General features: G+C 44.1%; 1 protein-coding gene across 2 annotated transcripts in view; it reads left to right on the forward strand.

Moving 5' to 3' along the window:
- The first annotated feature begins 6,974 nt into the window (after positions 1–6,974).
- CDCP1 (CUB domain containing protein 1) overlaps positions 6,975–12,637 on the forward strand; it is an 88,379-nt gene continuing 82,716 nt past the window's right edge. For both annotated transcript variants that reach the window (XR_007630495.1, XM_050328860.1), the window contains exon 1: positions 6,975–7,146. Coding sequence is in view for 1 of the 2 variants with exons in the window: in XM_050328860.1 (XP_050184817.1) it covers positions 7,059–7,146 (88 nt within the window). In the remaining variant the exon portion in view is untranslated. The remainder of the gene's footprint in view (positions 7,147–12,637) is intronic.

A 12,637-nucleotide genomic window follows, 5' to 3' on the forward strand; every position in this document is an offset into this window, starting at 1 on the left:
AGAACATTTTAAATGTTTTGGCAAGAAAAAAAAATTCTATAAAACATTGAGGTGTTTTGTGGGTGTATTTTCAGGTAACAAGCCTTGGCTCAAAGCCCGGCATTCAAGCATCGCTGAATAGCACTCATATTCAAAAACTAATCAGAATCAGTATTCAAGTGCTGTGAACGGTCCCTATGTTTCCTACAATTTATCTAACCACCATGAATAACCTGGAAATAATTAAGCTTTTGATCAAAATTATGTGCTGTATAATTTCGGTCTATGGACTCTGATTTGTTGAATCCAAAATATTCCATGGAACATTATTATACCTTGGCCCATTTTTTTTTTAAATTAATGATCAATAATGTATATATTATGACAGATCATGCAGAGTTGTATTGCTTATTTAGCATCATATGTACCCTTGTTAAACACTGTAATAGAGTAGCTCCCAAATACACTTCAACTCAGGGAACTTCTGAGCCTAACTAGAAAGAAATGGAATTTAAGATCATGCAAATAATTCTATTTTATTCTGGAAAAATCTGTTTTATCCTGCAGAGATGGACTTGATCCTGTGTCTAGAGCGTTGAGTGGAATAGAGCCAGTGCCAGTATGACATTGATCATGCTGATAACATAATGACCCAAGTACATACCTACATTTATCAGAGGGGTCCTGACTCTAGTGCACCTTGGCCTTTATGTTTGTTCCCTTCCCTTGTTCCTCTTGAGTCACTTGCTTTCCCCAAGAAGTGACTCACCAGACCTGGTCAGGGGCACTGGGGTAGGCTTAGTCTGTGAAATCACCTCAGTAGAATAATTTATTTGGTAGAATAATTGCTTTAAGAAGTTATCACAGGAATGAAATGTGCTCATATGGCTCGCATTTTCACAGATACAAAAAAGACCATTTGGGGCTGTACACCCAGCAGGCAATAAAAATCCCATCTCCTTCCTTCCATAGTTGTTGAGATAATCATGAGACTCCAGCTCCTTCTTCTCTATGCAGCTGCCACACAGAGCAGAGAGAGTTTCATCCCGTGAGTGCCATATTACTATAGCTGGATATTCCTGACAGGATTGAAGCAGAGGGAACAATGGTTCTCTTGAACAGAGACAAGAGAACATAGAAAGTTCTTACATCTTTTCCTAATATTAACCTGCTCTCTCTTAATTAGTCTGCTAGGATGATGCAACTAATGTATGAGGGAAATAAATCACTTTTACAGAACACGGTAAGTAAAACTAATTTAAAAAATAAACATGCTCTTACATATTTCCATGCCTACCTCGGGAGGTAGTACATTCGCTATACTCCAGTAAGCTTCAGATAGAGAGAAAAATACACCTGGAATTTGCTAGTGTTGAAAAATGCAGTATTTCCTGTGCTGTTGCAAGACATACTGTAGTTCTTACCATTCTCCTGTCATACTGAGCTGAGTTTCCAGCACAGGAAAGCAGAGGCTGTGCATCATTGCTGTTCTCAACTGCAGCAGAACCAGGGAGCCAGCGCACAGCAATTACCCCAGTACATCAGATCCCACTGACATGTAGCTGCACTCACCCCTGCCCGTTGCATACAGACACCAGCAGCCCAGGGTCTGCTCCCTCTAACACAGCCTCTTCTCAGTTACAGGTTCTGCCACCTTTTGGTTATGTGTTTTCAAGCTCTATGGATCAGAGCTGGCACAGTGCCCAGGCTGAAGCTCTCCATGTTAGGTAAGGTCTCCAGGCATAAACACAGCATAAAGTCATAAATCAGCTGCTCAATCTGATCTTTTTAATAACAGAGGAGATTAAATACTTGGGGATTCAGCTAGAATAGCCAGCGAGTGCCATAATTCTCACCAGTGTGGGGTACTTGTCTGGTGCTCTTTGGGCAGCTGGCTGACTATTGCACAACTGGCTGAAAGCTGCTTTTGTTTACTCAGAAAAAGCAAATAGTATTTCATAAAACAGCTATGTTTCAAGCACGATGAACTGTATCTCGATTACTGTCTTTAAGGCTGCATCAGCTCTTCTACCATCTGCCTCATGGACATCTGCACTAAATACACATCCCATCATTTCATTCACCAAGCTTGTTTTGGTGCTGAGAGTCAGAATATGGTAGAAACCACCAACCTAAAAATTACTGAGGTGAACATTCTCCCATTAGGACAAGGAGCACATTTCATCTGTGTCTCTCCCTCAGTGTGATATTTTCTCAGCAGAATTTTCCCTGGGCTGAACATGAGACTGTGTGCCCATGTGCCTTTATGGTTATTACTTTAATGAATCTCTCATTGGCAACAATTGGTAGAGTTAACACTCTCAGTCTTCGATGTTACATGTACTGGATGGGGGGATCAGGAAGCCGAAGTGGAAGGTTTGTTCCTCAAAACCACTATAGTTCAGGATTCATGTGCTTCACTTTATAACTTTTCAGCATTCTCTTGCAACTTGCTCTGTGTAATTTATAGGGCATTTCCAGGCAAAGGATATGATTCCCATAGGCAAAGGAAAGGAATATTTCTCATAAACAAGGGAGAGGATTGTTTTTGACTAACCAGCACATATTTTAACCCATTTTTTTCTCTTCCCTGGATTCCCTTGTGTAATTCATATTTCCATGATGATTAATTCTAGCTTTTCCTCAGAAGTGTGTTGGCACTACTGTGGTCAGCCAGTCAGTAAAGCTCACTAGTAAAATACAATACATGGGCCTCACGAAATGGCTGCTACAAAGCACTTCAAGTCTTGCAGAAGAAGAATACCATAAAAACGACAAATAGTGTTAATGAGGATTTTCTACACCATTTCCAGCTGGGCCAGGCCACTTTGCATTAAGCTAATGAGAGTTGAAAGCCAAATTAGAGGTTTTTGATGGAGCTTTTATAGCGTGTGGGCACACACTGACGGCAAATGCAATTATTTTTCAACCTGTGGGAGCTTCAATCCATAGACTTGCACACCACTTCATCCAGTAAGGCTGGCCCCCAAATCTGACCCAGCTGACTCCTGTTCTCTTCTGAGGAAATGACTGTAGAGAAGGAAGGAGGAACGTAAAATGATATGTGGTGCTCTTGCTCGCCTCCAGCCTGAGATGTTAGGTCTGCTTATAAACACTTTCACATTTTACCTACATTAGGACTAATTAAGCCAGGATCCTTCCCATCACTGTGGATATACAACTATAACCAAAAAGAGAGGAAAAGCAGAAATGTTTTAAGAAACAAAAAAATCAAGATGGAATGATTAAAAGAAATATTCTTTGTCTGTAATAAAAAGACAGACTCAGGGGATTGTTCATCAGCTGCATCAGCCAAAATAGATACATGGATGAACTAACAATATCACAAAATTATTCACCTTCTCAAGAAAATACACTGAAGTGAAAGTTGGTAACTATTTCAAAGGAAATTTTGGTTAAAAGATGTGTGAAAAGAGAAGGGTCTCTCACTCAAGTTTTCCTTTTCTTTTCATCTTCAAAACAAAGGTGAAGTAATTGAAGTCATAGCAAAGCAGATTAAATTATTTTTAGGCTTAGCTGATCAACTCTTGTCACCAGAGTGACAGTTCTTCACCTCTGGTCCTCACTCTTTGTAGACAGAGGAGAAAAGTCTGATTTTAGCAGGGTGCCTATTTAACAGCATTCACCTTTAGAGCATGCTTTCTTACCTTCTAGATGCTGGAATATCATTGTGCAGAGTGATACACCTCCAACTGAACCGTACTCCACGTTTGGATTTGTGTGGCAAGGATTTGGTAGCAGGGGTGGTTCTCTGAGAAGCCAGTGCCAGGCAGCTTCAAGACAGACCCACTGCTGGCCAAGACTGAGATGTTCGGTGACAGTGGTAGCACCTCTGGGATAATACAGAAAAGAAGTGAGAAAGAAAAACAACTTGCAGAACAGCAGCAGAGAGAGGAGTGAAAATGTATGTGAAAGAATCAGCTCTGCAGACACCAATGTCAGTGGAAAAGGAGGGGAAGGAGGTGCTCCAGGCCCCAGAGCAGAGGTTCCTCTGCAGCCCGTGGAGGTCCATGGTGGAGCAGATATTCACCTGCAGCCAATGGAGGGATCCACCCTGGAGCTGGTGGATGTGCCCGAAGGAGACGCCCTGTGGGAAGCCCGTGCTGCAGCAGGTTCCTGGTAGGACCTGTGGATCCATGGAGAGAGGAGCCCATGCTGTAGCAGGTTTGCTGGCAGGACTTGTGACCCCACAGAGGAACCACATCGCAGCAGTCTGTTCCTGAAGGACTGCCCCTCATGGAAGGGACCCATGCTGGCGCAGTTAATGAAGAACTGCATCCAGTGGGAGGGATTCATGTTTGACAAGTTTGTGGAGCCTCACACATGGGAGGCATCCCATGCTGAAGCAGAGGAAGAGCATGATGAGCAAGGAGAGGCAGAAACAACATGTGATGAACTGAACTGCAACTCCCATTCCCCATTCCCTTGCACCACTTGAGGGGGAAGAAGGTAGAGGAAACTGGGAGTGAAGCTGAGCCTGGGAAGAAGGGAAGGACGGGGGGAAGGTGTTTTAAAGATAATTCTACTCTGATTTGACTGGTAATAATATAAACTAATTTCCCCAAGTCAAGTATGTTTTGACTTTCTCTATATTTTCTCTCCTCTGCCCAGCTGAGGAGGGCAGCGACAGATCAGCTTTTGTGGGCATCTGACAATCAGCCAGTGTCAACCTACCAACACATGGAACAGCTCTTGAGCTCTGCTACCCCCACTATAGCATCCTGGTATGTCTAGACAAAATGTGTTGATGGAGGTTGACTACTTCACTGTGGCTGATCAGCAACAGGAACCAGGATTGCTGCCACTCTAGGGGAGTACATTAGTTGTGCAAGCCTTAATGAAGTCAATGGAAAATCCCATCACTTTGTGTTCGTGATTTTTCCCCCATAAAATTATATGTACAGACAGTCAAAGTTTTTTGACTTCAAGTGGTTGTTTCTGCATGTTTTCCCATGCCAAATATTTTAATATCTTAATCCAGATATCCACTGTTTATACAACAGTAGATATCCTAATCTACTAGGAAATGACACTCATAAGTAGACAGTCCATCACTACACAGCCCTCTGAACCCTACGGAGGATGACTTACTCTCTTATCACACCAGAAAAGCCATACAGACTGTCTCTCAGCACATCATCTCCAAATCAGAGGGAACTGATGATCTTAGCTGTCTCACAGAGGTGATATTAGCCTGACCAGAAAATATTTATAGAGTTTACAAAGACATTAATTAGATGATTATATTCGTGTTTGGAAATCCAGGCAACCACAGGGACAACTGTGGAGAACATAATAGCAGTCAGACAGTAGGTGATTCTGGTTCTGTGTTCCTACATCAGAATGACAAAAGATAGAACAGTGTTAAGAATTATAATGGACATGAAGTCACATGCACTTTAGGAAGTCTAACATGTTTTTCCCATTTTTTGACGTGGGAAAAAAAAAAAAAAGAACTGTAAGGTAATATAAAGCTGACATTAGATTTACTTTCAGTGGAAAAATACAGAACTTTATGAAGATGTGAAATCTGGAAAGATGCAACTAACATAAAATAAAAGCCTTCCTATTTCTCCAGTAGGAGAAAATAAAAACTCTAGCCCTCACCTATTTCCTTAGCCTAATGAAATGTCATCAGATCTGATCTGAGTCCTTAAAAATCTTTCTGTTCCTCCTCATATAACTGTAAAGCTCATATCCATTCATTTCTCTGCAGTTATATAACCAGTTAATTACTTTCTCATTAATACTGTCCTTTTTTAGAGATTGGTTTTTTTTGCATATACTTTGTGTTAATATGAGTAAAAAGATGTACAGTGCAGAAGACACTGAACAATAGATTTATATATAGAAGAGGTGTAAAGATCTCCCAGGAGTGCTCAGCATCCTCACTGCCAGCTCAAATCAGCAAGAGCAGAGTCTTCAGTCTTCTCCAAAGCTTGGTCTCAAATCTGTAGAAGGCCCTGAACTTCTGATATTGTTTTGACTTTTCTCCTTCTTTGAACATGAATATTCCTGTGTACATTTCTGCAATAACCAGATGCTGTCGTGGGCTAGTAAAAATGTACTGGGGTTTTGTAATGATATTGCCAAAGAAACAAACGCTCCACAGCAACTACATGGGATTAGTAGAGGATGAGCTGTCTGATGTTAGTAAGGTATTTACTCATTGGGAAAACATCTACTCCTGACTATGTCATGGTGGTTTCTGCTCAGAATTTTCCCTTGCTAAGTCCCCAGTTATTTAATAAACAGGATACAAACTGCTGTTCACCAGGAGGAACCTACTTCTGCGGCACTTATAAACATAAAATAGTTTGGACTGGAAGGGACCTTTTTAAGGTCATCTAGCCCTACGCCCCTGCAATGAGCAGGGACATCTTCGAATAGATCAGGTTGCTTTGAGCCTCGACGAACCCGACCGTGAATGTTCCCAGGAATGGGCTATCTAACACCTCTCTGGGCAGCCTGTGCCAGTGTTTCACCACACCCCTATCTGATTCTTATGTCCAGTCTGAATCTGCCTTAGTGGTTTAAAGCCATTACCCCTTGTCCCACTGCTACAAGCCCACTAAAAAGTCTGTCCCCATCTTTAAGCTCCCTTTAAGTATTGAAGTTCACAGATGCTTCGGCAGGCGAGGGGCGCTGTACCCGGTAACATCGGTAACAGTCTGGGCACTCATCCAGGGGGCGAGGGGAGCATGGTGACCAACAAGTCGAAACCCTTTCAGTAAGCGTTAATGGTGCCCGGAAGGGGCAGGGAAAAGCGTTTAAAGCAAGGTGTCACAGCAGGAATAATAACACCTCTCCGACAAAGACCCGCAACCTCGACAACCCAGCCCAGCCGGCCCCACCCCGCCGCGCCGGGGTCGGGGCGGAGGCAGCGCCTGGAGCCGGGACGAGCCGAGCCAGCGCTGCCACCCGGGAGGAAGAGGAGGGATTTCACCTGCCCCAGCCCAGCCCGGCCCGCCCCTCCAGGTGCGAGGTGGAGCAGGAAGCGGCGGCGGCGGCGCCGGAGGGGACCCGCGCCCGCCTCGGCGCCGGCTCCATGCGGGGAGATGGCGGCGGGCCGGGCGCTGGCCGCGCTCCTGGCTGCCCTCCTGGCCGCCCTCCTGGCCGCCTCGGCGCAGCTCCTCCCGCTGCAAGGTAGGGACAGGGGGGACAGGGACAGGGATGGGGCGGCGTCCCCCTCCCGCGGCTCGGCTCCCCGTCACCCCCACCCTGGGCTCAGCTCCCTCTCCCCGCCGCCCCTGGCTCGGCTCCCCATCACCCCGACCCCCGGCTCCCCGCCACCCCGCTGCCCGCCCGATGGGACCCGCCCGGTGTGCGGCTGAGCCCTACCTCACTTTTCTTGGCCGCAGCGTAGGCGAGAGACCGGTTACTCTGCCTTTATCCCCGTGTGCTGCTACTGATTAAATAACTATTAGTTGTTCAAAGGGAGCGCGGGTGGGATAGGGTTAGGGTTCAGTTTCAGCACCCCTCGTCTGAACGTTCTTTTTCTTTCTCTGTGAAAGTACTATCCAGAGCTTTACGTCCTTGCTTGCTGGAGTATCGATTATGCAAATAACTTCGCAAAGTCCTTTTCCCTGGACGCCAGAGAGGCAGCTGAATCCTCTGTAGGGAGGAGGAGCTCTCAGGACCGTGGTCTGTGTCGGACTGTGCAGTCATGTCAGCTTTTCAGCAGAGTATTATTTATATAGAGCAATGGGTGAACTGTAGATACAGGGAAACGGAATGGCTTGTGTGCCCAGCAGGGTCAGATAGTTTAATGGAGGCTGCTGCTCACTACCAGCTCTGCATCTCTTGAAATTCCTAGGCGCTTGATGCAATCTCATGTATCTAAACCATGCATAATTTTCTTAAATCCTGTCTATGGCCCCAGAAGAATTCCAGTTAGGAACACAGGGATTGTGTGTGGGGTTTTCCTCAATTTCCAAAACCGCTTGATTGCAAAAAATGCCCATCTGCAAGTCCAAACAGTCTGTTTGATTGCTGTCAGTAGTCCTGTTAAAAGCTCTTGAAGTATGAGTCTTTCTGTACAGAATAACTTGGTGTCACTTGCAGTGACTAGGAATAACTGAAAGAGCCTGATATGAAATTTCTACCTTTTTAACATTTCTATTACCTTTAAGTGCTCTGATTCTGCTGAAGTGGGGATCATGGCATAGTTATTATAAACAATACAATCTAAATGTTGACTGTGAAACTGGACAGTCCTGACGTTTAAGTTTCAAGCTACATAGTCTTTTAAATAAAATATTTGCATTTAACGTATTGCCTCTGCATTGAGCAAATGACAACTATTTGCCTCTCTAAGCCTCTCTAAAGGAAAAAGAAAGAATATGGTGCTGTGTTTAATTGTGTTTTGTTTCTAGAGAAAACATGTTTAAAACCTTGGATGGGACAGCACTAGAAGCAGAGGAGATAGACTTTCCCATGATCTTAGCTTAGTCTAGGAGGAACCAGGGAGCAAGAGCTCCCCAACCACTGATGTTGCCCTCAGGCAAACCCTGAAGTTGCTCTGTGAAGCAAAGCTGGTAACAGTGAAATTGCACAAAACATCACTGATAGACCCAGTGGTTTACTGCCACTGATGGTGGCCCCTCTTCCTACCTCCTTCAGTCCCTTCCTTTCCTACTGCATGCTTCTGCCTGCTGGTCTGCCTCCTGCACAAGCACCACTGCTCCTGTGTGCCAGGTCTTCTGTCATTGTCTCCCAACTCTCTAACTTGGTACCTTCCTCCTCTTTGTGAATTCCCAGTCCCCCCAAAAAGAGGTGGCTTAGTCTCAGCTGCATTAGTTGGCAATGCTGCATGGGTTGGCAAGCTGAAGGTTGCGATGGTGTGAGCGGGAATAGTGCCTTCCCAGTTTTGTTGGCAGATCTCACATGCCTAGTGGTGTCCTTCATTCCAGTGGGAGCTGCCTTTGTTATTGCACAACCAAAACTGTAGTTGAGACACGTCCCTGAGCAAAAGTTTGTCCTGAAAGCCCAAGATAGCTCAGGTTAAGATTTTTCCCCACACCTCTATGTAGTTTGTAATTTTTAAGGAGTTGCCTTTGCCCTGGTACTGACGTTTGCACTGGCTCTGCTGTTGCTGTGCTTTGGCTGCAAGTTGCAGCTACCTCTCTTTTAGCAAGGCCAGGTTTAGGCTGGGTGTGCACCTGGGCTGTGCATGAGGCATATGTGCCTCTTCTTGGAGAGTGATAGTGCTCTAGTGAGACAGCTACAAATTTTGGTGAGCTCGAAAGAGGTCTCTTGTCATCCTTGATGAAGTTCTTTCTTCTCTCACCGTCTCCATCCACCCCTTCCCAGTAGATACAGTATTACAGTGGTGTTCTTACCATCCTGTAGGAATGTGTGGGTCAACCGTGGCTGGTCACATTTTATTCAGAGGAGCTTTTGGGTTTTCCTTAAATGCAACTTCATGCATAATGTAAACTACCAAATGAAAGATTGGTTAACTTATAGCTGGAAAACTATAGAAAGGAGTATTTGGTGCAATAGCTGTGCGTAGACGTGGGAGTGTGAATGAAGTGTTGGGTATCTGACCTTTGAAAATGTGTTTTCCAACTAAAACCATGTTTCTTTGAAGCAGTAATAATAAAGTTAATCGAACTTTTATTCTGTCTATAAAACAAATATTTCAGATTTAAAGTGTCCTTATAAATGTGATAAAATCTGCATATGTGTTTTGGGCTTTGTCTTTAAAATATCATTGTTATTACAAGTGAATTTACAGATAATGCCATGTTGACTCTTGCTGTACCCTGCAGTTAACTTTTTCTTGGCAACTGACTGATTTGAGTTATGCGTCAGTCTTAATATGTAAAGCTGCTTCCTTTAATTAAAAAAAAAAAAAATCCCAAGCTGTTAGCAGGATCTTTTTGCTGTTCTGACAGAATATAAATAACCAGCCTGTTTGTTCTCCTCTGAAAGTCAGTAGAAGCTGGGTCATTTCCATTCTGAATCGTCGTTTCCTCATTCGATTGAGACCTCTCCTTTTAAGACCACAACCAATGTGCATGAGTATTCAGCTGTGACTTTTTTATTGCTTACCTCATGCTATTTTCAGTCTGGAGTTCTTAGTTTTTAATCTCTAGAAAATCATGTGTTTATAGTAAATTACTAGTTTGTAGTGTGTCTCAGTTCTGGTGCTACTACCTTAAATTCTCCACCAGAAAATACCCTTAATTTTTTTTTTTCTCAATTCCAGGTTTTTTTGTGGGCTTGATTTGTTTGTTTTTAACAAGTGAACCTTGTCTCTGTGTGTTTTTTGTTCATCTCTAAGTCTGAAGGGAGGTAGAGGTAATGTGAAGGCCCAAGTTGGTATGTGAGGTGGTGGAAACATGAAAATATTTGAGGATTAATACATTGAGCTGACCTTATTGTCCATAGCAGCATAAACGACCACCAACTTGAGTGCCTCCCCTAGAGATCCTCAGGAAGGTTGTGGTCTCTGGAGTTGGGTGTGAATGAAGCTTCTCCATCAGCAGTACTCTTGGTCATGGGGTTACTCGTATGCAAAACTAAAAATACCAACAAATAGCAGCCATTGGGCTGGGAAGTGGCCCAAGAGAGAAGAAAGGTGATGTGGTGAGCCAACTCCTGAGCCTGGCTCTGTAGCTGGCTGGTGTCTTTTTTTTGTGCCTGGTGTTATCATCTGATGAGCTCATTTGGTGGCTCATCAGCCAAAAAATAATTAAAGGAAAGTAGGCTGAAAAGGTTTATTTTTTGGCATTGCCTCAAGGCAAAGGACTGGCCAAGGGAGAAACAAGGTGGGGGTAGTGGAGGCTGCTGAAGCTCATATTCAGAGTACCACCATGGACCTGTGACATGGAGAAAATGTATGTGTTAGCTAGAAGATTGTTCTCCTCTCATTTTTATTACAACTTCTCTGTATTGTCTTCCTACAATGTAAAGAGAGTTTCTAGACAGAAATCAGGGCTTGATCTATGAAATAAAGGAAGAACCTTTCCCCTGCCTAGTATTGGGTATCATTTGGGTCAGTTGTGCTTAGGGTTGTTAATTACTTACATGAATTATCTTGTCTTTAATATTGAAATAGGAAAGAAAGTAGGAGGAAAACTACTGGAAAAAAAAGTTATGACTTCTTAAAATATGTAGCAGCAGCAGTATTTTCACAAATAAATATTGCTGGGGCTCAGTTTATTGGTATAGCCCTTATCGCCCAGCTTAATTGTTATTTATACAGGCATATGTTAAATAAAAAAGCTTTGGGCTCCACAGCTGTCAAACCCTCAGTGTTAGCCAGAGGCTGAAGAACTTTACACTTACTTATTCCAGAAATGTTTCATATTTGAAATAGCATGAGAAACCACCGTTTGCTGAGAGCAAAGTCAAGACACTTTTGGCTTTACCTGTGTTGACTGCTACAGCTATGGGTGACAGGCATATGGTGTGTTTGCAGGTTAGTGTAGACGAAGGGTGAGAAACCCTTTTCCTTCATCAATTTCCCTGTATTGATTACTTTCACTTTTTGTAATTGCTGATGGCAAAACATGACCTTTCTCGTGTTCTGGGCAGTGATAGTTGAGTGCAGCATAGGAGCAGTGCATGTGCGTGGAGTTGTGCACCCCTGTGTGTTGTGGCTGGTGTGGAGTTGCTGGTGGTGCTGGGTTATTGCTGGGGCTGTGAGGGGGAAGCTGGCTGTTGCTCATCATTGTCATGAGTGGGCTGTACCCATGAACTGAGCTGGCCAGTAGTTTTCTTACTGCAGGAAGGTCCTCCTTCCTCCCGCTCTCTTCTGGGTGTCTTCTGAGCTCTCCCTTTGGAGGTTTTCTGGCCTTGGTCTCCACGCAAGAGCTCCTAGAAAGACTCAGCTGCAGCAAAGCATGTGATGGTCTGGAGGATATGGGGGAAATGGGCGTTGGATGCCAGTTGGATGCCAGAAACTTTAAAAAAGTTTCTGTTAAAATCTTTTTACAAATAGGCACCTTTAATAATTTCTATAATTTAAAAACCTTTGCCCACCTGGGGGAAAGGCCTAAGGTGTCACCTTAACAAAGCACTTGCAGCAGTTTCTGGTTCATTATTCAACTCCCTGCTGCTTCCTGAGTATCCCTGTCAAACCTCAGCTCTGGCGCGGACAACAGACCCACTTACAGCACAGTTGGTTTGTTGGAACCAAACCATTAACCTGCTCCTGTAAGGCAGCTGGTGACTTTTGGTGCTCTCTTGGTAGGATTTGGCTGATAGAGCCGTGTCACCATCCCTCGACTTGAAAACTTCTCTAATTTCTTGGAGGTGTGACCATACAGTTTCTTCTTGCTTCACATCTGCTTGTGCCAGCAGGGTGTGAAGGAAAGGATGTGGGCTGGGCTGTGCTCAGTAAATTGTTGGCTGCTGGCTGCTATGTCAGGGCAAAATCTTGTGTTTCTGTAGGGGCTGGTGGCAGGAGGTGAGGGTTTGCTGCCTGCAGCCGAACCTGCCTAGTGTGAATAGGATTGGTGGGATGTCCTGGAACACCTTCAGGAAGAGACAGGTGGAGAATTGGCCATAATGTTTAGGAGATATGCATTTCATGTATGTCTTCTGAGTGCCTGGGCTGCCAATACTGTGAAAAAAGTGATTATTTTTTTAATCTGTCTCCTATAATGGGAAAAAATCTCAACTTCGT

Source organism: Myiozetetes cayanensis, unplaced genomic scaffold, assembly GCF_022539395.1.
Source record: "Myiozetetes cayanensis isolate MyiCay16 unplaced genomic scaffold, myiCay2020 scf1, whole genome shotgun sequence".
Classification (NCBI taxonomy): Eukaryota; Metazoa; Chordata; class Aves; order Passeriformes; family Tyrannidae; genus Myiozetetes; species Myiozetetes cayanensis.